At 42.2% G+C, this 27,391-nt stretch overlaps 1 protein-coding gene across 1 annotated transcript; it reads right to left on the minus strand.

Moving 5' to 3' along the window:
- Window positions 1–1,519: 1,519 nt before the first annotated feature.
- Window positions 1,520–14,506, minus strand: LOC104547931 (transcriptional repressor CTCF-like). The gene is given in 11 exon segments (XM_010193803.1): window positions 1,520–3,078; window positions 4,079–4,246; window positions 6,570–6,702; window positions 7,142–7,324; window positions 7,737–7,897; window positions 9,299–9,448; window positions 10,288–10,408; window positions 11,891–12,024; window positions 12,911–13,081; window positions 13,742–14,464; window positions 14,467–14,506. Coding segments are annotated over 11 exon segments (2,166 nt in total). The 3' UTR covers window positions 1,520–2,896.
- Window positions 14,507–27,391: the final 12,885 nt, after the last annotated feature.

Raw genomic sequence — 27,391 nt, forward strand, 5'->3', positions numbered from 1 at the left:
CAGGACAGCAGCCCAGTTGGAGATGGCAGCCAGGCCAAGCAGTTGGCCAAGGCAGCAATGTCCCTTGAATCCATACTAGCTCTGGGCTTTCCACTCATGGTCCAGGACATGGCGCTTCCAGCACTAAGGTTGAGCAGGGATGTTCTGTCCACGTTCAGGCTTGAGGTGCTGCCCTGGCTGGGACATTGCTCTGCAGCTCTCCAGAGCTGCTCCACCACAGGAAACCAGAAGCCTGCAAGAGACACAAGCAGACACACCTGCCCAAGGCAGCAGCCCCCGCTCACATCAAATAAAAACCAGGCTGCGTAACAGGGCTATTGACTGAGTGAGCACGAAGAAACCAGGTCAACTGAGCAGACCACAAAGTAACACACCAAGCTGAAGAAAAAGGGAGGATTGCCACAGGGTGTCTGCTCCCATCCCCGCTAGAACCTTGCTTGTGTCGCTGGAGAAAGATCAAAGAGCAGCCCACAATACATGACCAGGCCCACTCTGCACACCAGAACACTACTGGTATCTACTGCATTAACCAAAAATGCTGCTTAGAAATCATTTTCTCAGATGAGCTCAACAGAAGCCACCAGTGGTCCCATTGGAGAGCAGCCTCATCTCCCCCAGCCTGTGACCAGCAGGGCAGGAGCTAAGGAACACAACACAGCACCAGCAGATCAGACTGACTCAAATCCACCTCAGGCTCTTCCTTTCAGCCCACCCCACCATCACGCTGTCTACACACAGCCACTTCCTCCAGCCCCTCTGAACTCCAGAGCTCAGGATTCCAGGCATCAACCCCAGACAGCTTTTCCTGGCACATTTCAGGACCAGAGATAACTGGTCACCAAACACCTGGTGAAAATTAAGTCTAGCAACTCTTGTGCTTTTTAAGACTTCCTTTTAAAAAAGCATTTGTGTCATTTGCAGTGACTCTTGTTCTGCAGCCAGCTGTGCAAGAGGCACTATCGGAACACAGCATGGAAGTTCACCCCACTGCTTACTCTCAGTTGGCTCTCTAAGCTGCTTTCACAGGTAACTAAACAACTATACAATGCAGAAACTCCACCTAAGTATCAGTCCCACTTCCCAGAATGAAATGGAAATAACATTCCTATCATCAGCTACAGTCATTTAAATTCACAGACAAGATGAACAAAGGCCATGGCTACTCCTGCATTACTTCTAGCTCAAGCTGTATTCCACATCACCTCCCCACTGCACACTGCTCCACACAGATCCAGCTGAGCAAGTGGGTGAGAACCCCACTGCACAGCAGAGCTGCTGGAAGGAAACTGGGACCATGAACGCTTCCTTCCTCACCTGGCACTAGGGCAGGGCAGCCCAACACGATTTAACACCATGGATAGCTCCTCGCATTGGGCACAGGGCAGAGGAGCACCCACAGCCAGAGAAGAGCTGGTCCCTGTTACAGGCCTGCAGCGTCCTTCAGCGACTGGAGATCACAGCCAGGTCCCGCTGTTAATATGCACACAGAAAGCATCCAGCGAGCACACGTGTTAATCCATTATTATTTATTAGCTGTACAGCAGTATATTCTCCTTCCCAGCTTTCAAACCCCATTACATATTTTATAACAGTATTTTTTTTCCCATGTTGGCTTCCTAAAATAATGAAAAATATCACACAGTACAGCTAAGTACAAAAATGCATCAACCTAGAGTCTGATAGCTAAACTGATAGCTCTCTTAAAAGCGATACATAGAAGAAAAATTTGTTGAAATCAGCAAGACTGAGGCTCTATAAAAAGCTTACATATTTTAACATGTGACAGTCCATATACAGGCATCATTTGTATTTCACATTATTCCTTTTTTGTCTTTATCAGAGATCCAAAATTGTGTATTTACTGACCTATTAAAATTTCCTGGCCCAGGTTTTGAGGGCTGCAGTGATCCACTTAAAAATCACCACTTCTGCCTTAACATAGGATTCATAAACACAAAATACAACTACAAGATAGAGCAAAGAAAATGTAGTCGTGAAATTATAACTCAAAAAAGAAGGTTAATTATACATGTTTCAAACGCCGGTTTTGTGTGCTTCAAAACCAGATTTCACGTGTGGGTTTCTCTTGTTCTGCAAGCAATAGTCTGGGTACGTCTCTTCCCTATGTGATTGGTTATCAACAGCTTTTCCAACATTTACACTCTACCAATTCTCTTGTCACTTAATTTGAAAGAAATTAAAAGTACTGGGGTTTGTTTAAACTGCATTTTTGCATACCTCTTAATTAATGGAAAAAGATTAAAATGTAAAAAAAAAGTTATTTACAAGCTTGACCATTACAGAAATGCTCTGCAGAAAGCAAAGCATATTAAGGACAGAAACCAGTTGGAGCATGCCAAAACTACCATGTGCAGCCGACTTGGAGAACCGGAGCTAGTCAGTGGGGAAAAGCAAAAAACATTTTAAAAGTCTAGGACCCTCCCAAGTCTGCATTTACAGTTAAAAACACTACTGAGAGAAGGAGGCTCGAGGACTCTGGGAACTGGAAGGGCAAAGTCCGGAGTGGTTGACCACATACTCTAGTCAAGGCTTCCGCTTTTGTATATTAAAACTCAGTGCATGTAAACACGGCCCTCGGACCAGCTTTACAATGCAGTTCAGAGCAAAACTAAATCAAGCATCTCACAGGAAACCCTCAAGGACTCCAAAATATTTCCTAATGTTCCATGATCCTGTAATGCTAACATAAAACAGCAAGTTCTAGTTAAATCACATTCTAACATCATTTTGAAAGTTTTACTTCCCAGTATGTTTGGTAAAATGGTCTAAAATGATGCATTTCCCAAAGCCAAGAAAAAAGGTAAAAGGAAAAATAGATTTGAGCCGCTTAAACACAGCCCAGGCCAGTTCAGTCAGCCAGCGTGGTTTTCCTCCATCACCGGTCCATCATGCTGAGAATCATCTCAGGAGTGAGGTCTCCATTGGGAGCTTCCACTACAGCAGGCTGAGCTTCCTCCTCTTCCTCTACTGTTTCCGCATCAGGTTCTTTCTTTACTTCGACTATAATATTTTCGATTTCACCAGTGTTCTGGTCTTCAACCTGAATGATTGCTGCAGCTAGAAGGGCAGAAAAAGCAGGAGGGAGAAACAACAGATTTTTTTACTGGTTCCAGAGCTGGCCTGCACACCTCATCATGTAATTTAAGACTCTTCTACAGAAAGGGAAGGTGGGGCCCACAACTCACATTCCCACGTTAGTGGGGAGTGATTCAACTTGCCTCACTCAGCCAAGTATCAAGCACCCATTTCCTTGCCGCTGTATGAAGATGTGCTAACACTACAACAGTTCCAGTATGCCTTTTGATATGAAGGCATTATTCAAAGGGTTTTGTTAAGCAACCAAACGAGACTGCATCAATATATGGGTGCAAGACAAAGCTTCACATCCAGGGGAACCCAATGACAAATTCAGAATAAGATGTTTCCCCAGGCTGTAATTCCAGGAAGGACCCAGGCCACGCTTGCAGCACTGAGCAGGCAGACAAGCCACTGGGGAAGCCATTACCCCTTGAAGGAACAAATCTGCCCTTCCTGCTTTGTTCCTAGAATTTCTTTACTGAGACTGCGCAGTTATTGACGTCATTTCTTATGGAGAAAGTTCTGTAGAGTTGAAGTGACATCTGCACTGATGCTACACTCAGAACTGCAGGCCTGAAACATTCTCTTTTGTGGCAATAATTACACAAGTTTACATAGGTAAAGATACCATGGTGATTGCACCAACATTTCCTTTACCAGGAACAGTGCTATAGCAGAGACACCGTAAGGGCTGCAAAAAGTGAGCAGTGTGCACATCAATGAATTGAAATAATAGTAAAGAAAAAACAATATCCTCTCATTTTAGCGCGGTCTGCAGTGGCTGTGTTCCCTCACGACCAGGAAACCCTTGCAACAAATTTTATGCAAAAGACAAGTTCTTAGCGAAGCAGAGACAAGTGCAGTTATCTGCTTTTAAAATAAGCTCATTTGAGGGGAGCAGTTCTCCTTCAGGAACTGCCAAATCCAAGGAGAAGGCAGCTCAAGCAAGCAGTGTAACAAGCTTCAAACAGTGACTTACGCTGGGTTTGTTTTGGTTGAGTGGCAGCTTTGCCTGGTGGTCTTCCTCTTCGCTTCTTACTGGGAGGTGGTGCAGGAGCCTCTTGCTCCACTTCCGGTTCAGCCTCAATTTCTACTGCTGTCTCCTCCTCATCTTCATTATCATCCAAATCTGGTTCAGCATTTTCCTCTGTAAGAAAATTATTATATCAGGTAAGTTTTCAATATAAACAAGAACAAAACACCTACAGAGAACCACCATCAAATCGTCATCCAAAAAGAGTCAACTTTGATGAGAAAGCAAGCAAACAAGGCCTTTGTCAGGAAGCTGGTGGCACAGACTGTTAGGTCTGTTACCCTTTCATTACGGAGAACAAGTTGTCCTTCAGAAAGCAAAAGGAAACGTAATTATGTGAGATGATGCGACAAAAACTCCTCTGCACATCCCCTAAGGAGCTCAGAGAGACAATGGCAGGAGGGGGACCAAATCATACAGTGATGGGTTACTCCCAGGCCCATCAGAGGAGCCATCAGCCCATCAAAGTCCCACCTGCACGACCCAGAGAAGCACAGGGGTTGCACAATAGAAGGTGGGAACCCAAATCAAGACTTGTCCATCTTGTCTGGGCCGCTCCCAGGAGAGCCATCAGCACCAGTGTCCAGGTGTGAAACCCACCAGGATGAGTCACTGGGAGCTGCTCTCCAGTAAAGGGTATGGGGGGTTCCTGGCTGGGGGTGGACACTGGGATGCAGGAGAAAGGCAGTTTTGGATCACACAGAATTACGTATGGGAGGTTCAGAGGAGCACCCCAGCTCTTTGCACCTCACTGCACTTTGGAGCAATATTGGATTTCCATCCAATAGTCCTCATGACAAGCTATGGGCTTTTTGCAACTTTTATGCAGTTAACTCAGCTTATTGCTCTCAGCTTTATTTTTCAGAGCACTCGTTAGTTACTAGGTTAGCAGGATTGATGTGTTCAGAATGCCTCAGGCAAAATCAAAGCAGACAATTTAACACGTCTTACAAAAACCAGTAAGAGGTGTCAAATACAGCAATATTGTTTGGACAGCAAAGTGATTGCCCTTAAACTTGTAAGGGTGTCCACTGCATAGAAGAGCAGCTTCACTCATGAACAAAAGGACCTCCTGTTTATCCAACTAAAGGGGATAAAAGCCAAATTTCTTTCATTTATTTGATTTCTCAGGTCTCACCTTTTTAGAGCTTTACATTGCCCCCACCTCAATTCAATGTTTATCAACTAACAGCCAGTCTCATTTGGGGCAGACTGGCCAGATGGGAGACAAAAACTGTTGTTTCCTATTTGATATTTTCCCCATCAGCACAAGATGTTTCATCACAGTTTCGCTCACCATTTTTAGGTATTTATCAGTTTCCCGAAACTCATGAAACTACAGATCTAGGGAAAAGAACAACACTGAACAGTGCAATTCATCAAGTAGGTTGTGAGGACCACTTTCTGCAGGCTACTTGGGTCACATCAGTCGATTCTTCACATCTACCAAATGACTCCTGAGGAAGCCAACCCAGACTGAAGGGCTTCTCCCAGTCAGGGGTCAGCCACAATCACACAATGCTCATCAGTTCATCTAACAAAGGTGACTCTTGACCAGCTGCTACAAAAATGGTTCTGAAACCCAGACCATAGCAACGAAATAAATCAGAGCTTTTACAACAGGCTAAACTCACTAGAAGTCTACAAATCAGATGTTAAAAATTAGATACTACAGAATTCTAGGTTTTTAATTACTTTCCATCAAAGCAGTTGTTTTACTCTCCCCCTTCAAGTTCTTTTTGTGTTTTAAATTAACAACTAGTTACATATGCTTTATTGAACTGATCATAACACACTTTTCCAAATACCTATACAAACATGAGTTTAAGCACTTATTTCTATGGAGTTTTTGCACTCAAGGTTTGCACAAGCAAGCTGTCCATACTCATTTGCCATAAAACCTGTTTACCATGTAAGAATTTCAGATACGCATTCGCTAGCCAGAAAGATCTCTGTTCTCCCTACCTACAGTCTTTGATTAACTACATGAAGTACTTCAGATAAAAGACTAATCAGCAACACTGGTTTTGCCAAGAGCTGCTCAGCATCAAGGTGGTTTGGACACAACACACGCTATCCAGCAGCTATGAACAGGAGCATGTACCACTTCATATCAGCGCACCATGGAAACACAGTTTGTTGAGACACTGAAAACATTAGCAGAGAACTTCACAGGCAGCAGAGCAGGCAGCACAGCTTAGGCAAGGGGCAACAAACAGTGTTTTTTCAACTACTCTGTTCTGGAAGAGGCCTGGGGCAGCAGAATCCCTCACAGGCAGTCACTGTACTTGGCCATGCACTATCATTTTTTGCTTGCCAACTAGAAAAAAGATTTTTGAGCATCAAAAGAAACCTGCAGAACAGGGAAACGAAGAGCTAGCAAACAGTGAATCACAGGCCTGGAATTCTCAGAATATATTGAGCTGTTTCTTACCACTATCAGAGGAATCCTCTTTCTTAGACCGCATCTTTCTCTTTCGGCCACGTTTGCCCTTCTTTGTCTCTCCTCCATTCTCTCCTTCCCCTCCATCTAGGCCAGAGCAGTTATCAGCATGTCTGGCCATTGTGTTCTACTCACACAAGAAGAGAAAAAACACAACAAAGTGCATTGAATTCAAGATCAGATATTCTGGCTCTGTATTTTCAAACACATTTCTGGTAACAGGTTCTGTTACAGGTTGGGGTTTTTGTTTGGTTTTGGTTTTTTTTTTTAGGAAGACTATTTTGGGGAAATGGGTAAATTTCATTAACTTTTATTCATGAAGTTACATTTTCACATTGCTCATGATGTCACAACTAATACCTGGTAGTATTAGTTCTGAATTATACCAGGCCTCCCCCTCTCTTTTCCTCTCAGAAAGAAGTCCTCTATTTAAAAGATCACTTAAAAGTATTGTGCCCTGTACCTTCCCCACCTTTCCTCTTGGGTAAACATATTCTCCTCCTCCTGGCGAAAAGCCTCATTCCACCCCAAAACCCCACAATTTAAAACAAAGTTTATTCCCTTACCCTGCGAGTGAATGTTTTGCCACACTTGGAACAGACAAAGGCAGCAGGGACAAAGTTGGGATCGTGGTATCGTTTGAAATGCATATCAAGGAGCTGTTTCTGACGGAAGGTTTTATCACAATGGCTACAGGCGTAAGGCTTTTCTCCAGTATGGGTCCGTTTATGCATGACCATGTGCCGCTCCTGACAGGGACAAGCAAGGCAGAAAAAGTCACATGAGAACATGGATACAGGAGAGTGAATTTTTAGCTAAAAGGAGGCAGAAACTATTCTTAATGTCGAGGAAAGGCTGATTCCAAAGGAATGGGAGAACGTCTCAATTGATGGCATATTCAGTTTTAGCTACTTCCATCCTATATGGACTTCCATCTTTTCACCAACAGATACATTGAGGTTGTGACTTGGAAGGTTCTTCTCTACAGGGGAGCAATACACCAAGAAGCAAAGGCCACTGACCTTCCCTTCACACTCTTCAAAAGATCTAGAGAGCTAATTTGATCTTGGCAGCTGGTCAAACTTAACAGCTAAGATTTCCACCTCATATTTTTAGCTCCTGTTCTAACACTCATAAGGGGTGCCAGTCCCACCAGCTTACCTGTCTGCATGCATAATCGCACTGGTCACACTTGAAGCGCTTCTCATTCTTGTGAGACTTTTGATGCTGTATGAGGGCATACCGCTCGTGAAACACAGCGTCACAATAGCGACACTTCTTGCCCTGTTCGATGTAGGAATGCTGCTTTCGCAAATGGACACCTAAGAGTAGAAGAATCAGAGGCTTTAATCACCATGGCTTTACAAGCACAAAAGACAAGCCTACAGTCCCCTTAGTGATCTTCCCTCCACTTACTCTTGAGTTCAAGTGAAAAATGTGTTATTTAACTATTAATTTAGGATTTAACTAAAAACCTAAAAGACTCATAATTAACAGCAACCAGAACAATTTCTAGACAGAACAGTCTTGCAGGAAGACTCCAAGTTTCTCCATGGGATTCCAGATTTGGTTATTAGTCAAATCTGTGCTGATACAGTATGCTTGCATTTGATAACATATGTTTGTCAAGCCTCTTGTGGACTGTTAAGAATACTCCCAATTGCCTGGATACAGCCAGAAGCCACGTAATACACTGGGGGAAACAGGATTTTCTGCAGGATTAGAAGTCAAGAGTGACAGGGCTAGAAGACAACAGAGGTACCAGCAGATAATCCCCAACAGAGGTTTTAGTCACTTCTTTAAAATCCTGCAAGAGCACATCACAGCTGCATGAGGTAGCTTAGGGTAGACTAAAGCATCATTAGAAGAAAAATTCTTCATAGCTAACAACAATTTTCCTCTGTTGTAAATTAGCTCATTTGCTCCTGACATCAACTGACTGCCATCCTCTCGCACTGCCTCTCACTGTAGCACTTTACACTTGGCTTTATTGGAAGGGAGCCTGTCTTCCCATTACTTGGGTGATATTCTGTTTATAGACAGAAAGTTCTGCCAAATCGTGGCTTCTTCCTTCTCCTCAGCTGCTCTGGGCGTGATATTATTTTTCACCTTCTTGCAGAACACACAAGAGAGCTTCTCTGCTGGAATCACACTGGGTACTGCTCACTAGATCCAAGACTCTCCTTCTGCAATGCCTCGGGGCTTTTGTGACAACTCAAGTCTCTCCTACCCTGTCTGTGACACACAGCTCCACACTCTGGAAAATTAAACTACTTGGTCTAATTCAAATCTTTCAGCTTGATGAGAGTAGCTCTGCATGAAACTTAATGGCCTCCAATGTGCAAGAGGTCAAGCTAAGTGACCTGGTTTTTCAGACCCCAATCCATATGCAGTTGTGATCTCAGTCCAAGTTCAATAAATGCCTTGCACCGATGGGCCAGAAAACACTAACTTGCCTTGTATGCTTGGAAAACATGCTGCACATTCAAAAAATGAAAAAGTGACTGTAAATATTCTAAATTCTTACAGTTTGCAGCAGCTATTGTAAGCTAAAAATGTGTATTACCAGCCACACATCTAAGCCTGTACTTCATGTTGGACAGTTACCAGAAGTTAAAGGTTAATAAAAATAAATTAAGACAGCAGTTGGGTTATGTGAACTCCAATTCTGGGATGCATTTTGTGGAATCTTCACCAAATGGCCACTTTTGTGAGATACATACCCAGGTCGCTCTTTCTCGCTATAACAGTATCACAGTGAGGACAGTGAAATTTGGCCACGTTCTCCGTGTGCTTCTGCAAAATGTGCATCTTCATGGTACCACTCTGAGTGAAGCGAGCATGGCAGATGTAACATTCATATGGCTTCTCTCCTTCAGTAGCAGAGGGAAAAAAAATAGCACAGTACTTTCAATAAAAAGAAACCTCACCAATAAGCCCCAAACAAAGCAACCTCCCAGAAACTTGCAACGAACAGCCAGTTGATAGAAACAGGAACTCTAGAAAGATCTCAATAATGTCTCTTTCTCTGAAGGTCTTCTCTCCAGTATGCATCTTTCTACAAAGACATTTGAGTTCAATCTTTAAGCACTTAAGTTAAATTATTATCCTTACTCTGAGAAAGGCATGGAATACCTACACACAGGCTGCCAGAAGACAGCAAGTGGCATCACATTTTTTGGAGGGTTGGGGGTTCCAAATGGCCATGTATACAGGCAATGGCATTTTTTTCCCTTCAATTTTAGCAATACGATTAATTTGGCACTCCAGTAACAATCTGTGCTGAAACCATCCCTATTTCTATTGAAAAAAAATTTAGGATCTTTACGAACTAACATGCATGAGATGCTTTTGCAACTACTCTCAAGCATGAAACCATAAATGGCTATAATCTTCAACTGGAAGTGAAACATTGCTAATCAGAGAGGTTCCTTCTGTTCATACAAGTCCCTGTATTTTATCACCTCAGAGGCAAACTGGAAATCAGAATCCTCCAAGTTCATTTCTCAGCATAGCAATCACTATAAGGCTATGAATTTACTAGTGCTTACAAATCACAGCACATCCTCTTCAGCTACAGATTTTATAAAGGCTTTATATTAAACTACAAAATAATATTTCTTTTGCTGTTTGAGTGTTAACACACATCGTACACAGCCTCAGCACTCTAACACTAAAAAACAAGCACACTAAAAAACTATGGCATCGATACCAGAGTGGGTCCTCATGTGCCTCTTCAGTTTGTAGGTATCCCTGCTGGCATAGCTGCACAAGCTGCACTGGAACGGACGCTCTCCAGTGTGAGAACGAATGTGGCGTTTCAATTTGCTAACCTGGAAGTCAAGAACAAGACTGAAGTTAGCACAGATGAGTAGGGCAGATTGCTAGAAGTGCAAGAAATCAATCAAGAGTTTGAGGTACTCTGTTTTTACCTTGCCACTAAAGCAAGCAAGCACATTTCAATGCCATTCTCACACTGCACATAGGCACTCGCTCCTGCCTATCCTGCTTCACCTCCCAACCTCATCCCCAGTTTTGATTGATGCTTGTTCCCACATTCAGTGTGGCCTGGTTTAGCTTTGTGCTCACCTTACTGCTACCAACCACCTCAGCAATTGGGGATATGCTAGAACTTGGAAGTATATCCCGGAGAGACACAAGAAAGCATTCTGGGGAAGCATACACTCAAGGAACACTGTGGGGAGGTCAGTGTCCCCTGGACAGCTTATTTTCCTCCACAAGGTGCTTTCTTGGGTCCTCTCCAGTTACTTTGAGAGGGCTAAGACAAATCAAGTTCTTACTAAGAACAAAAGTCTAGTCCTACAATCGAAAGGGTGCCTTAATTCCTTTCCTCTCCTGCTTTTACTTAATAGGGTACAAACCTAGCTCAAAGGTCAGCATGAACACAAATGTTATGGCATTTTCTACTCCAGCCCCACCACACTGCTTAATCACCAACTTATGTCTAAAAAATGCAGCATGAGCTCACACAAAGACCAACTTGGTTATTTTTTCCTAATTCATACTGTGAAAACCACTGCAACACAATTTATTCAGCACTCAAACCACAGGGCCTGAAATTACAGCACTGCAGCCACAGTGTGGGTAGGAGAAAAAGCCCAAGGCCCCTGCTCAAGCTCTCCCACTGTAGCCTTCTTCCACTGCTGACATCCCATTTTTTTTTTTACATTATGTTGCTCATCATCTTGCTCAAATTTTCTATCACAGCATAAAGACTGTCCTGTAGCGTAAGTAACAATACTGCATGGGGGAGAGCATTAAAGGAAGGTTAATTTGCTTGAGCATATTAAACAATCGCCCCGTATTAGCAAAGCTGATTTTCACCAATATTGAGGCAAAGGCTCATTAGTTTTGGCTACAGTCACCTTCACAGCATGAACAGATAGTGTGCAGAATGCTAATTTCTAAAATGGGAGGCAGCTCTAGTCTGAAAGTACATCCCACTGCAGCAGAAGATGGCTGCCTCCTTCAACATGGAGCACACTCCGATTCCTGCAATCATTTTAAAGGCCAAAGAACTTCAGAAGCAATGACAACAACTATTGTCTCCAAAGAGGAAACGGATCTCACCTAGGATTGCTGTGCATAAATGCTCTCAAACTGTTTTGTCATTAACAGAGGAAATCCCACCCTTTGCTTCCAAGAGCAGACCTGATTCATAACTCTTTTTGCTCAGAGCCTTTTAAACAAATCACTAAAGAGGAAATGCCTAAGAACAGAGTTCATAACAGATGGCGAACAAACTCTGAAGCCTACAAGGAAGTACTCCGTGCTGTAACCATTAACTGACGTACCTCCACACTAGCATAATCACACATTGAACATTTGAATGGTTTCTCATGGGTGTGTTTGTAGCGGCGATGCCGAACCAACTCTCCACTGGTCACAAAGGCCATGTCGCAGTCTGGGCACTTGTGAGGGCGAGTACCTGATGGTTTGCCACAAAACAAAGTCAGATTTAGTAACAAATGAAAATACATGACAGGGCTTTTTTCTGTTTGTTTTAAAGTGATTTAGCAACACTGCTTTCATGTTCTGAAGATTAAATTAGGAGTCCCAACTTCTGTATAAATAACTACCAGACTGAAGATCTTGGAGAATTAATATCCTTTCCATGAGGAAATATTCCCTTATATTTGTATCGCTTGGTTATTTACCAATTTCAGACCACCCAGGTAGACATAACATAAATATGCAGAGAAAACAAGGAGTATGAATTACACCACTTTTTGGTAGAAAGGTCACACAAGAAGCTTAAATTTAATTACAGTTCAATTACTTTCAGTTTTATACTGGAAACTTCAGTAAGGAGAAACAGAAATATGCTACAGTTCCTAGTCAGAAGTTTTACTGGTTCAGTTTACAATCTATTACTTCTGTTGCATTTTTTTGTTTGTTGGTTTGGTTTGGGGTGGAGTTTTTTGTTTGGTTTATTTTTGCTATTTTCTATTCTCTTGTGTTTAGCTCCAGCCTCATCCTCATTCCTACTCTTCCACATGCGGCAGGAGCAATACAAATCTTAGAACACTACTACTAACATCCACAACAAATAGAACATTTTCTATAGCTTCAGGTAATTTCAGATCATGCCCAGGACCAGTTTCATACCTATACACAAAGATGATCTTTGCACCTGACCTGGCCAGGCAGAAAACTGTGTTCAAATAAGAAATAAACAGCTGCGCTGCACAGTTACTTCCTTTTTACCTTGTTCTGTAAGTGGAATTAGACAAATTTGAGATAGAAAAATGGGGTGGATCTATCTATTCTGAAGATAAGAGTAGATCTTACAAAAATAATGTACGCAAGAGTACCTGTGTGAGTGTTGAGGTGGTTCCTCAGCAACGTGACTGTCCGGAAAGCCCTGCCACAGAGATGGCACTTATGTGGTCTTTCATCAGTGTGGCTTTTCATGTGGCGGTCCAAGTTGGAACGACGAGGACAAGTATAACTGCACAGTTCACACTGGAATGTCTTCTTTACACCTAGCCATGAAGGAAATCTTTACTTTTGACAGTACTGTGGTCTACCACATAACATAAAAAACCAGCAGGGAAAAGGAAAGATTCTTGGAGGTGTAACTACTACAAGGAACCATCATGTACCACTAAATCCAACTGCACATCCTTAGGAACAGTTGTTTCCTATGGCTGGCTTGGCTTCAGTTTCCCTTAGTACGCCAGCACTCAATGTTCCTTCTCCACTCTAAAACGGGTTCCTCAATTCATAGTTTTAAGAAAAATCAAACACAACCCATTGCTGTACTTTGTACCAACTACCGTACCCAGTAATCGGTTAGGAAAGCCCCACAGAATTAATTATACGTTGGTTCCTGATGTAAACCACATGAACACAAGCTCAGAAAAAGAGAACCACAGAAAAGAGAAGCAGCTTTTCAATTGTAGTTACATGGGACTACTAATGTCACAGCAGCAGGCTCAAGAAAAATGAGCTCCCTTATAGCCTCAATGGAGGAGATGGGAGGTTTGCCCAAGAAACGATAGAGCTGAGCACTCTACTGAGCTCAAACATTGGGTACGTTTGCTTTCCTCCCACTTGCATCTACTCAGTCACTTCAATCATACCGCAAGGTCCCACCACAACAAATACATTTTCAAAAATCCACTTGCAAATGGGGAGCTTACCTTTCTTTTTGATTTTTGTTGGTTTAGGTGGCTTCATATTGCCCACCACCTTTTCTGCATTGACCTCTGACAACAAACCTTCCTGCTGCTCCTCTTCAAAGTCATACACAGAGACATCCACATCTTTGCCTTCCTCGGTGTACCGAAGCTTACTCTTTTTGTTTTTCTTTGTTTTTTTGGCTGGTGGCTGATAGTCTGGATCTTTTTGCCAATTGGGATCTTCCTGTGGCTGAAGTTCACCTTGTTCCAGTGTTTCCACCTCACCATTTGCACCCACTTTCACTACTTGAAAGCCTTCTGGTAAAGGGAGGGTGTGACAGATCATGGGCTCTCCTTCCTGCAGGCCTCCTTTGGAAACCTCATTTTCATAAGCTCCCTGAAGTTCTTCCACAGATGTGGTGGCAACAGGTACAGTCACTGGTACAGGTACTTGGACCAGCTGCAGCTCACCAAGGTTTATAGGCTGCTCTTCCATATTAACAACCTGAAGAGTGATGATCTGCGTGTCATCCACCGTGGCCTCCGTTTCTTGAGCACCTTCCATTACTTCAGTCTTCATCTGAAGCAGAGTTGGGTCCAGCTGTTCCATCACCACCATCTGCATACCACTGTTGACATCCTGCACCACTTCACCTCCATCTGCTTGGTTTGGTGCTATATGACAGGCATCGTCCTCCTGCCCACCTTCACGGCGTCTTTGATAGGTTTTTCTCTCTTTCCCATTTCTGATTCCTCCACAATAGCTTCAACTGCTTCACCTTCCATTTCACTTTCCTGCTGTAAAAACAAGAGAATTAATGCCACACACCACCCAATGTATTTTAACAACTACACAAACCCCACAGAGGGACAAGTGGCCGAACTAAAAACCACCAGCTCAACAGCAGTGATGTATTGCTATCATATTCAGAAGACAGGATTTGAGAACTGCAGGTCTCCACCAGTCTATTGCCACCGTAAACCAAGGCAATCACAGAACGCTGCCTGAAGTGAGACAACTGCAATGGTTTCTTGGAAAAGAAGGAAAGCAAGGAGGAGAGATTAAGTGATATGCATGTTCCCCTGTCTCAGAATCTGCAAATCCCACAGGCAAGACATACAGCAGCGTTATTCCTTATTGAGCTGGTTTAGTCACTCCACATAGCTTAGCAATATCGGAGGCAGTCTTCAGCTATACATTTTAAAAGGTACATACTCTTAAAAGTAAAAAAGCCAACCTTAAAGAAAGTACACATTTGAGAGCTGCAGAACTTTTCCCAGAAGAACAATTCACTCACTACGAATTGCATTCACTTGCACTCACTACAAACTGAGTGCAAGAACTTAAGTCTTACTGCTTCACATCAAACAACTACTATTTCCTATATATGTTTAAGCTTCTCTGAACAACAAAAATACAAAGGACACAATCAAGTTAGTCAAGCAAATTTCTCATAAGCAGCCTTGGGTTCAGTCCCTGCTCCCACTCCTAGGCACCACCGGGCCCCAAGCAGAGCAGAGGTTGATGCATGGTGCCCTCTTCGGGCAGAATGAGCTGCAGCAGGCAGGGCTCACAGCAAATTTTAATCCAATTTAAATGAGCCTGGTGGACTCTCATGATTTCTCATGATAGCTGGGTTGACTCTATCCACACATGTCAAACAAAAACAATACTGAGGCTCAGCATTTCCTAAGCCTTAACAGTAGCTCTGAAAATAGCTGCACACAAGTGTACTATTGAGGTTTTCTTCCTCCTCAGACCATCCAGTATTATTCTCCGCACTCGGTAAAATATGAAATTCTGATTCTGCAGGAAGGTGGTTTCAAGAGTAATAATAGCTAAAAGAAATTATAGTTTTGCAGCTATGACTTTTTCACTGCATTAAAATAATAAAAACCACGGCAAAGGAGCATTTTGTAAGTCTCCCTCTGTTTCAGGTGGTTTACTTTGGAAAAGCGAAAGCAGATTCCACAACCATGTCAAACACATTCCCTGCATCAGGATACAATTTGTTACACCCCCACTTAAGGGTTCAAGTTAAATTGACCTTAAAAGGTCAATTTTACTGCTGAAACAAGAAACAGAAAGGCCAGTTTTCCCATGAAGCTTGTGATAAAGTTCTGATTCCAATTCCAGATTTGATAAGAGACTTCCACAATTTCCTATCAGATCAACTGACCTCTCAGACCAGCTAACAGAATCTATTTAACCTGTCTTGTGAACTCCACACTTAAATCTCACGCCACACTACATCAAAATATCTACACTTACACCTTACATCATTTTTGAGACACACAGGCTTATATACATAAACATGAAACACAGCTGCCAGTCTTCATTAGCTTTAAGAATTACAAGACATGTAAGTGTTGTTATTTTTACAGAGTCCTGCCTTTTCTAGCATCCTCCACTTCTGTTGTGAGAACAATATAGCTCATATTGTTCGGCAGCCTGCTCAGACAAGGGACATCTATTAATGTGCTGCCTTGATATTCACTGTGTCATGGGCAGCAGCAGTCTCCAGAGGGCACCAGATACCCAGAAATACCAACATATGGCTTCATGTGCACTCCCTGCAGGGATCCGGCCTCTCCTCTCCTTTACCACCCGTCAGCTTTTCAAGTCAGAGCAAATCCATATGGACAAACAGCTGAAGAACACAAGATGATGTAAGTACTTAACACCAGCCAGCATGCAATCAGCACCGAGCCCTGGTCTTTGGCCTACAGCAATTGCAAAACAACCAGAGCAAATTGTTTTTCAGTTGTCTCAAGTATTTGCAGAGAGAGGAGGAGAAGGTGATCAAAAGTCTCTGAACAAGAAAAGGATGGACAGAGCTAAACAAAATATAAGAATGTGGTAAATGGCAAGGGGGTAATAACAAAAGATTTAAGATGGAGGGAAAAAATGGCAAAAGCCCATCTGCAGAGCTAACAAAACTCCACTTTGGTGTCTTGAGGAAGAACAGAGCAGAGATCAGCAACCCTGACACAAACAGATTCAGCTCCGAGACATTCAGGTGGGGCTTTCATAAGGACCTTCCCATTAACAGCCAGTATCAAAGTTGGCAACAAGGCTGCTAAGCCAACTGAGAGCAAGGCAACAAGCCAAGATCTGCCAGTGTCCTCTAGGATCCCACAGAAACAAGTGCTCCAGTGCAGGGGTAGGAAGGCATCATCTCAGACCTTCGCACAGGAAAATCCTGTGTCCACCACGGAACAGGTCACCCACATACATACATGAAGACTTTGCCATACGGCTCACATTGTCAGGAAGGTTTTGCCAGCCTAAGAACACAGGATTGCACTGAGACCAAACAGATGCCTGCAGGCAAGACACTGTGTTTGCTCTCAATGAGGCATATACAAGCATAAAATAAGCAGGACTCTTACAGCCATTCAGTAAAGAAACTAAGACACCCCTATTACTTCCAGCTCCCTCCCTTATTTTAGAGATGCTTCTCTCTTACCCCAGTTACCTGTCACTACTCGCATCCTCCTGCCAAAGCCAGGCCCTGGAGCAGCCTGGCGAGGCACGGCTGTCCCCCAGCGGCGAGCAACGCACACTGCAGCGGGACCGTCCCCTGCCACCGCCTCTGTCACTGCCCCCAGCGCAGCTTGACCTCCTGTACTCCAAAATTCAGCACACGGTCCATGCCCAGCCCATGCTACGCATTAGTCTGCTCCTGTCAGTAAATTAATCTGAAAATGACTATTTTTAAGCTCTTGCCAGTAGGGAAAATGTTACAGTATTTTAAAGAAAACGATAAACTGCCTTAGGTTACATTAACAACGTACCACAAAAATACAGAAATATACAACAATCTCAGTTGATGTCTTCACCAGATCAAAAAATCTTGTTCCACTGCCAAGATTCCTTCCCGAGAAAGTGTGGATTCTCAAATTAAAATACTTCTACAACCAGCAGGACAGAGAACGGCCTCTAAATTTGAGGAGAAGGGGCTATGCAAAATGTATGGGGTCCCTCCTATTAAACAAGATCTCTGGAGAGCCTCTCTAGCTCCTTACTGTGGTAAGCTTTGTGCTGCCCGTCCATTTTACTTCTCAATCATTTTGTCTTAAAATGATTTTCTAGCTTTTCTCCTTCTCCTTTTTTTTTTTAAACTTAATCCTCCTTTTTTACAAAGGAGGTTTTAGAGGCAAGTTTTTATTTACTGGAAGAGTCACAAGAAGATGCCATCACTGGATGTGATCCTGCGACTTGCTGAGATTTTCCATCTCCACTAATTTCATGCTTTGTCTTACCATTCTCACAACCTTTTATTTCTGACTTTTATCTTCAGCTCTCTTCCCACCACTTACTGAACCTCATACCAACAGTTTAGTCCCATGATAACTGAATTTAAAAAGGAAAACAAAGCAGCAGGCTAACTGAAGGTGATTTAGTAAATCAAGACTGAAAAAAACCCTAAAAATCTGAAAGAACTTATAGAAGGAGAGTGACCAAGGCATTTAAAATCAACACAATCAATTCCCACATAACAGCTGAAGCCAGTCTTAACACACACGCTCAGTCAAGAGGCTCTACCAACTGAAACGAGAGGCACTGCACCACCCACAGCTCAGTGCACTGACACAGCCCAACCAGCCAGGTAAGAAGCTGTGACATTCCAACTGTTCTAAGAATTCTCAAATCGCTGATGGTCATCTCATTTAAAAAACTGAAACACACAGAAATAAGATCGGTGATGCATTTGATACAACTGACACCTTATTCCAGTGACAGAAATCAAAAGGTTACTTGAGAGAAAGGAATTTAAAGCCAACAGCCCCACTGTCTGCAGCACAGGAGTCTCAGACAAACTGCAACACAACATCTTGCCATTCCAGGTCCCTTCCCAAAAGCCTCATGTTTAACCATCAAGGCATTTATTTTGAGGGTATAAACTCTTTAATACTCAAGAACATGATTTAAGAACACTTCCAGTACAGCAAGGCTGATAAAAACTCATCACATCAACACAAAAAGACAGAGACATAGCATTCAATTAATGCAATTCTACAAAAATCTTCATTGCAGAAGCATTAAGGACAACTTCCTACAGATGCCAATGCCGACAGTACAAATGCAGCAATAGATGTTTATATATCAGGACAGCTAGTGCCACTGCATGTTTTTCTAGCTGGGTTATTTATTATAAATCAACTGTCACAAAAAAACCAAAACAAACCCAAACCCTGAACTGCATCAAGTTTCATGGACCAAATAACAGCAAAACATACCTTTTTTTGCCAAACAAGGCACATGCTCATTAAAAACTGTGGGACATTTAAAGCAGTTGAAAAGCAGACTTAGTGCTGTAATATACAGTTCACTTGAGGAAAAAAACTGGAAAAACAGTCAATAGAAACAATGAAGCCAAATGCCAGCTGTCAGTACATCTTTGCCATTCATAAAAGAATGGAAATTATCAGCAGCTACACCAATGCAAGCAGCCCCCCCCATGCAACACTTTCAGCCTTTGAGCTCAAGTCAATCCACACACACAACCCACTCCCAAATTGTCGACACTCAGGATTAGCCACTTATCAAAACTGATATGAGGGGAAATAAAGCATTATGTTAAAACATGGGACTTATGTTTCATCTGCATATCCTGTAAATTTTCAGAAGCAGAAAGAGGAATAAGCAAAAACCTCACCTAAGAGTCTACAGTTATGCAGTATTTCTGCTACCTAAAGCAAGAGAAAGACTTTTTAAAAGTGCACCAAACAGAGTTTATGGAGAAAGGGGCATCTTTTCCTTATTTTCTGCTTGCAGTCAATATGCACATCTATGCAAGAATTTAGGGACATGAGCAGATACAAAGTAATTGCAGGAATGTTTGGCCATTCTACTTCCCTATCATGAAACAGCCCTATCGTTCTTCTGAAAAGCCTCCCACCAAGTACAAAACTAATGCAGTTTAACAGGTAGGCAGCCTTTGCATTTTCTCCAGCAGAGCCTCCCTGGTCAGAGTTGAACATGGAATGAACTAAATTTTTCTGAAGTCAACAGAATTATATAAAACACTAAGCACTAAGTACAGCCTTTCCTAGCATTGCTTTTATTCACTACAATCTCTCCCAATGTCCTGGGCATACGACTAGCACCCCTAGGTGGACAACAAATCCAGAATATGAACTATGTCTGTGTTTAACCTCTTCTCCAAGCTTCCCCCTCAGTTTAAAAGCACACCAGTTCTTGTTCTCCACACAGTGTGGCACTAGAATCAAAAAATCCTGACACCACTGGGAAAGTGATAGGAAGAAGCCAGAAGAACTCTGCTTAGTCACGTACACCAAAGAAAGCCCTAGCCTGGGCTCAGCACTTTACCAACACAGCTATAAAGCTGCTGAACTCAAGGTGGTTCCAGCTCAGCCATGGTCCTACACACAGGAGGCTCAGCTGGATCCAAGCAGGCCAGCTGTGTGTAAAGCCAAAGACCCACAGGTTACCCACAACTTAGATTATATACATAGAGACTGAAACTTCACTCAACTCTTGTCCATTTCTGTTGCCAATTGCCAAAAGAAACATTCAAAATTAAAAGGATTACTTAATAGAGTTACTTAAGCATCCAATTATAAATAAAAGTTGTACAAAAGTGTTGTGTTGAATTCTTTAGGAACAGGTGAGCAAGGAAACCAACTTTACCCTCTTTTAAAGGGAGGCCTAGGAACATGAAACTACTTGACAAAGCTCACAAATCTATATGGAACAGGTAGCATCCTGTGAAAAACTTGGGAAAAGGTATTTTCATGGTGCCATCACACGCAAAACATGAAAGATTTACTACCAACAGCAGAAACAGTAAAGGAGACTTATCCCAGCTTTCTAAAGTAATTCTCATGTTTGAGACAACGGTTTTGTTTGCCTACTGCATTAAATTCCACATTCACTGGTTGACTGTAACACCCATTTCCAGCTGTTTTCTCATTTCCTCCTTGCCACTTACAACACTGGCACTGAAAATAAAATACACTACTTCATAAACATCTAATACAGCCTTAAAAGAAAAAAAGCCATCTCATTACTTCACTATTAAGCAATTACTTTGAGCAATATTTTAGCATCTCAAGAGATGGTAAGGAAAAGGAAAAGCAAGAAACCTAAAACAGAAGAGTGACAGAACTTCATCATGGGTTAATAAATGCTTGTGCCTTTTCTATGTATGAAAAGGGACCTGTCAATGTCCCAGCTTTAGTGTCTGCTGGTGGTTACCTAACCAAGGTGTCTGTGCTGGAAGGCTCCCTCCCTAAACAGGGCAGGGAGAAGAACACATTCTTCCAGAGTGTGATTCAAAACTTTAAAGTGGATCCCTGCACTAAATTACCACCTAGAGGAACCCACCTTTCTCTCCATTAACCAGACAGGAGACCAGATTCTTAACTTGCAAAATGATTTCATAATCTCTGTAAAACAGGAAAACACCACGCTGCTGCCAAAAGAGCGCTCTCACCTTTTCCCTTCCATTGCACTGAAAATAATTCACTCACCATAATGAGCCTGATCAAGAACAAATTCCAGCTGAAAACTAATGCAAGGAACAACAGTTAATTGCATTAGAACAAGTCCAGTTCCTGATTCAATTCCCCAGTTGAACGCTTGGACTGACAGAGGTGAGGGAGCAGGCCAAGAGTGCCAGGGTCACCTCATGCAGCAGTGCCAGCTCCAAGCAAACCACAGCACCCAGAACCTTGTGTCCCAGAAGCCAGGTGGCTACACTGAGCTGTGTCCCTCCACTTTGTGCCATCCTGCCACCCCTGTGTACACCCTTCAGCAAAACTGCTTCTTCTCAAGCATCCTGCAGCCCTCTGGGTCAGAGGCAGTTTGTGGGCAGGTTCCTGTTTAAAGTCCATAGCATTTAACTGTGATCAAACTCACACACTAGTGTTTTATTCAATTAGTTGTTAATTGCATATCAAAGTTACCTTTTATTTATACCTATGTGAAGGTCGCTGGGCCAGATGTTATCAAAAGTAATCTTTACATTTTACCCTTACAAACTTCCAAGAGGACAGCCAGCCATCTCCCTGGCTACAGGACATTCATTGCCCAGAGCCAGCTTGGTGCAGAACTCGAATCAGAATGCATCCCACGACATTTCTACAACTGCCTCCAGCCTCTCACCCTGCTTTTCCTTCTCCCTCTCCTTCTGTAACCTACAAAAGTAATCTTCCAAGTTGCTCCTCCTGTCCAGGGATCTTACCAGAGCTCTTTCAAACATTCATCATGTCTCATGAAATAATTCAAAGTGGTAAGAACCTTCAGTTAGCACTGACCCTTATTTTTCAGGCAGCAAGTAGCACACACCTGTGATTTCATGCAATTACTCAGGATAAAGTTAACCTGTTACACTGGAAAAAGAACTCAGGGGAAGACATGTGAAAGACATCAAAATAAATAAAGTACAAATACAAGGTCCCCCAGAAAGACTGAAGGAAACTCAATTCCATGTATTTCCTCAGCTGTTTGCAGAACAAGCTCCCTCTTAATCCTTGCACCTGACAGTGGCAAAAGACTCCAGCATCGCAGCTCTTCCAGAACTAATACTGCTAAGTCTGCTGCAGTAAGCCACAGCCTACAATGGGGAGGAAAGCATAATACAACAACATCAACTGCTTCAAACTTGTATGGTGAGAAAAAATAAAAATTTGGAAAAAAATAAGTAAATCACTGCAGTTACTGACAATAAATCCTACATATTCAAGTCACTTGGACTATAATTTTTAACCTGAAACAGTAAGCCTTAATGAAGAAAACAGACTGTTGAAAGAATTTCAGCTTTATTTCTGGAAGTCGCATTTTTTTCCTTGTTTTTCCTTTAGATTGGGAGAATTAAAATTGTATTGAAAATGTAGTAGGGACAATTTTAGTAACTATTCTTGTTCTTAAACCTTGTTCCATTCTTCCCTAATTTCTCCTTCCATTCCTATTTAACATTCTTTTAAATTTTAGTTTTAAATTTTCCCCTATTTCTTCCAGTTACTGCTAGTGCAGTCTCACCAGATGACACCAGTGAAAGTGGGGAAATGTGAATTAAACATTTCTATATCAACCATTTTCTTGAACACATTTTCCTTTTTAATAAAGAAAGGTATTCTGTTTTGCTAACCTGACAGTTCATTTCAGAAGGACAAACACGCTATTTTATCAGGTGTGAAATACAGAAAGATTTACACTTTAAAAGCAGCCAGAGGAATTCATTTTCAGCTGATGTTGAATCATAAAACTAATCAGTCCCTCCCTTTTACAGCTCTTCAAAATACAAAAGTGATGAAGAAGCTCACAAAAGACCACTGGAATACTTGAAAGTAATAAATTGAGAACTCTGGAAAAAATATTTCAAGTTAAAACTGCCTGTAAAACTAATTTCCACAAAAGATAAAGTCTAATATTACAGGTAGATTTTGGAAAAGGTTAATTTTATCAAGTATCTGTGGTCATTTCCCCCTCTCACATTAATTTAGGCTTCCATTCAGGCTATTAGCAAACTGCTAACAGGAAAGAAAAAAAAGGGTTTCTTCCAAAATCAGTCTGACCAGAACAGGATTCTCTGGCCATCTCATGCAGCCTTACACGGTATCGAAACAGCATCATCAGACACTGCCACGCCTGAAGAGAGACCAGTACAACTGGTCAAGTTTCATGGCATTCTAGAGACTTCATAAGCTACAAGCATTTGGATTTTATTTTCCTGTAAGGCTTCACCTAGCTGAACAAGTATCCAAGAACAAACTTTTGGGAAACAGCTATTCCTTTTATCTTTGCCTAAGTACTCATTAATTTGCAATACTCTGTCTTGACAAGGGGATCCAGGCTTCAAACCAGAGGAGCAGGAAGCGCTTATCCCTGGGATGGAAACACAGGTCCTACCCCTTGAACAACAGCTGCCCATGCAGTAACTGTTAGTCACCTCCCAAATTACATCCTGCTGCATAAGGAAAACTGAAGTCAGTGCTGGTTAGCTTAATGTCTGGCTGCTAACTGGAGAGGTGCAGTTCACTGTTGTTGCAGCAGGGACAGGAAATTCCAGGAGAGTTTTGAAAACACTCATGGCAGAAGGGTGGTGGACAAGGCAAACTCCTGGAGCTTAAATTAAGTCATCCTTGCTTTTGAATTACAGATCACAGAAAAGTTCATCTGAATTAATAAATGCCAGAACAGATGTAAACAGAATGAAACCCAGGCGGACCCCAGACAGTGGTCCTCATGATGAGGTTTTAAGCAGTTTAGTCCATTTTATACACATCTAATTCACTTGGACTCACATTTCAAATATTCTTATATGTGAGGCCCTCAAAGCACCTTTACAATCAACCTTCAAAGCAGATGAAGCAAATAAGAAAATTCCCCACAAAGGCACTTGACCTTGGAGAGGAAAAAAAGGCCTCATTTTCAAACACATTAATTCTCAAAGCCATCCCTGCCTTTAAACTGCCCACTCATTCCCACCCACATCATCCCAGCTATTCCTTGTGTTAGTGCAAGCATTTCTAATACTGCAGCTAACTGGTCAGGAAACTAATTCAGGCCAGAACTCACCCAGCCAAAAAGATACTTATTTCCATCCAGACCCAGTCTCTGGTGTACCCAAACACTCAGGCCAGCCACAAGAGAAGCATGGCAAGAGGGTTTCTTCCAGTACAGTGGAAGCTTTAAGTGTTCAGGAAACTACTCCCTCAGTACAGAACGCATACCACACTTTAAAACCCCTTAATTTACATTTATGTTCTTGACGCTTCTGCACTTCTGCCTGGACTGATTTGTTCTCCTCATGCTGGCTATTCTTCATGCAGCTCTTGATGTCAGAACACTCTGGAACAGAGCAGATGAGTCGTACTAGTGAAACTACATAAAAGAGAAAAGGAAGAGAAGGGGGAAGCACTGTTTGAATGTTTAATGGTTAACAGAAAATGTGTAGTCCTACACATCTAGCAATATAATTGACAACTGCTTGAGGACCCCATCACCTAACAAGTCTTAAACAAAACTAAAAGTATTTTAATCAGCTTTAATGCTTTTCACCAGGAAGAATTAACTCATTTTACAAACTCCTCTCTCTACCTCTTCTCAAACTCTAACTTTTCCTGTTCTTACAATCTAAAACTCTGTACATTTCATGTCAAATTAAGAGGGCAAGATGACATTTTAGAGCTGGTTATGCCTATTTCAGGTGACCTTTTCCTCCTGTGCTGTGGAACACCAAATCACAACACAAAAGCAGTTTTTATTGTTAAAGGGGTGTAAATTAGAGCAAGTACGACCCATTACATGTTGTCAATGCAGCAACTAACACTACCAACAAAGTAACAAATCAGCTCTAACAGACTTCTAACCTTGTTACTGTGAGGAAGCACAGCCTCAGCTCGTTGAAGGGCTGCAAAACTAGCTTCCTTACCCTAATCAATGAAAGGCTTAAAATATTCACATTTAGAGAACTAAAATATTTACAAGACAGCACATTATTTCTCATCTGTAATCCTTTTCAGCCCTCAGTGTGCATACATGCTAAAAACCAGGGGAACAGAAAGAAACTCCACAGGAGTGATTCTAAAGCAAGGCACACACTCTTGCTGCACTCAGTGATGCGGGCCAAGCAGTATTGAATTTCACACCACTTCTACGCCCTCTGAATTTAAGTACTTTCCCCCTCCCACCCCAGTTCTTCTGCCATTTTTTTAGTACAAGGCACTCAAGTTTGGGTTCTGGTTGCATTTTTTCCTTGGCAAGTAGACTTTTAATTGTTTATCAGCTTCAAAAAGCACTACTGATAAGTTTGTTGGAGCTGTGGACGGTCCGTGATAGTAAGCTTTTAAAAAAGCATTTGGAATTGATCCCTCTTTACTTAACACTTACTCTGTAAAAATCACAAGCGCTCTATACATTCACTGCCCAGAAGAGGGAATGGACAGAGGATACGTGGGGCGTGCTCCACTGCTAAGGGCACGTTAAGACTGCTGATGCAAGCTGCATCCTTGCCAGGTTCTGTGCTGGTGAGAGCTCACGCACAGTGGTGGTAGGCATACAAATTAGGTACTGTTAGTGGCCGAGTTTTCATTCCCGATTTGTGACCCTGGAGAAGACTTTTATTTCCCAAAACTTAAAAACTTGTAAATTTACAGATAAAAGCCTGAAGAGTGAAGGACTTCTCCATTCAGAAGACACTTGATGTAAAGCAAATGCCTCCCACATGTAAATGTATCATCTCAGGAGTTTTGTCACCAGAGGAAACAAATCAGGACTCTTCAGCTGAGCACATCTAACTGAATTATCTACTGCTATTCTTTTGTCCTAACTTTGGTTTACCTGAAATTTTGAATCAAGAAAGTTTTTTTTCTAATTTTCAAAAACAAATCTTCTGCTTGGCAAATGACAAGTGGAAAGATATATTTTGAATAATTATTGCACCCAACCTCTTAGTAGGGGAAAAGAGAAACAAAATAATAATTGCAGTTCTTCTCCACACTATAAACACCACAAATTTAGAGGAGTTTACAGGGCTATCTGAAGATTATTGATGGTGAGTTAATGCAAAGCACAACCATCACCCTCTTCTTCTCACAAGGTACTGACTCCCCTTAAGGAAACAGGTTAGTGGAGATTTGAAGTAAGCAGCTCAGACACTGCTCAAGGATCAGGGTACTACAGTACAACCCAGCGCTGAGTACTAAAAACCTGCAAGGCACACTTCTACTGATCCATTCCATGGAAATTTCCCAGAGGGAAGAAAAGCCACTCCTATCCTTCTTTACTGGAAAGACAGCCTACTTCTGTTACAGTAACCAGTGTATTTTCCAGCATAAATATTTTGTGTGAATTTACATTCTGACGTATGAGCAAGGTTTGATAAGTCTGAGGAAAACAGGGACAAGCTGGAAGCAAAGTACTCCACATGTATAGTTTTGAGCTTTGTACACTGCCATATACTGGGAAGAGCCCATGAGAGGGCAACCGAAGTGGTGAGGTGGCTAGGGCACAAGCCCTACAAGAGCAGACTGACACAGCTAAGGGGAGATCTTGCTGCTCCCTTCAACTACCTAATGGGAGAGCAAAGAGAAGAAGAAACTACATTTTCACAGGTACATGGTAAAAGGACAAGATGCGACAGGCAAGCTGCAAGAATGAGAATGGTCAAACATTGGAGGAGGTTGCTCATAGATGTTGGGAAAACTAATCTTTCAGCTATTGAAAATATTTACTAAATACAACCCTAAACAACCTCATCTAACTTCAAAGCTGGCCTTGCATAGAGCCAGCAGTTGAACCGGGTTACAAGAAGAAATCCCTCCCAACCCAAATTACTTTACCATCCTCTGGCACTATATAAAATGAAGGATATACTTAAACTTCAAACACAAAACAGAGGTGTGGGGTTTTTTCCATCTATGCAGTTATAACTATGATATTTATAGGACAGAGATTTAATCAGCCCCACCATCTGCTTCCCCGCACATTCTAGAGGACCCGAAACACCTTTGCAAGACCTCAACCACTGACCAGTTCCTTAGCTAATGTGCAGTAATTCTTAGCAATCTACCAATGACCTGCACTTCCAGAGTGGCGAACATACAAAGCTGCCCAGTATTTAAGAGAACAGCATTAGAAGAGCACAAGCTTGGTGTATCATTGCTTAGGAGACACTAACCAACACGCGACACAAAGTC

The sequence above is a fragment of the Mesitornis unicolor genome, unplaced genomic scaffold (assembly GCF_000695765.1).
Source record: "Mesitornis unicolor isolate BGI_N332 unplaced genomic scaffold, ASM69576v1 scaffold3831, whole genome shotgun sequence".
NCBI classification, from domain to species: domain Eukaryota; kingdom Metazoa; phylum Chordata; class Aves; order Mesitornithiformes; family Mesitornithidae; genus Mesitornis; species Mesitornis unicolor.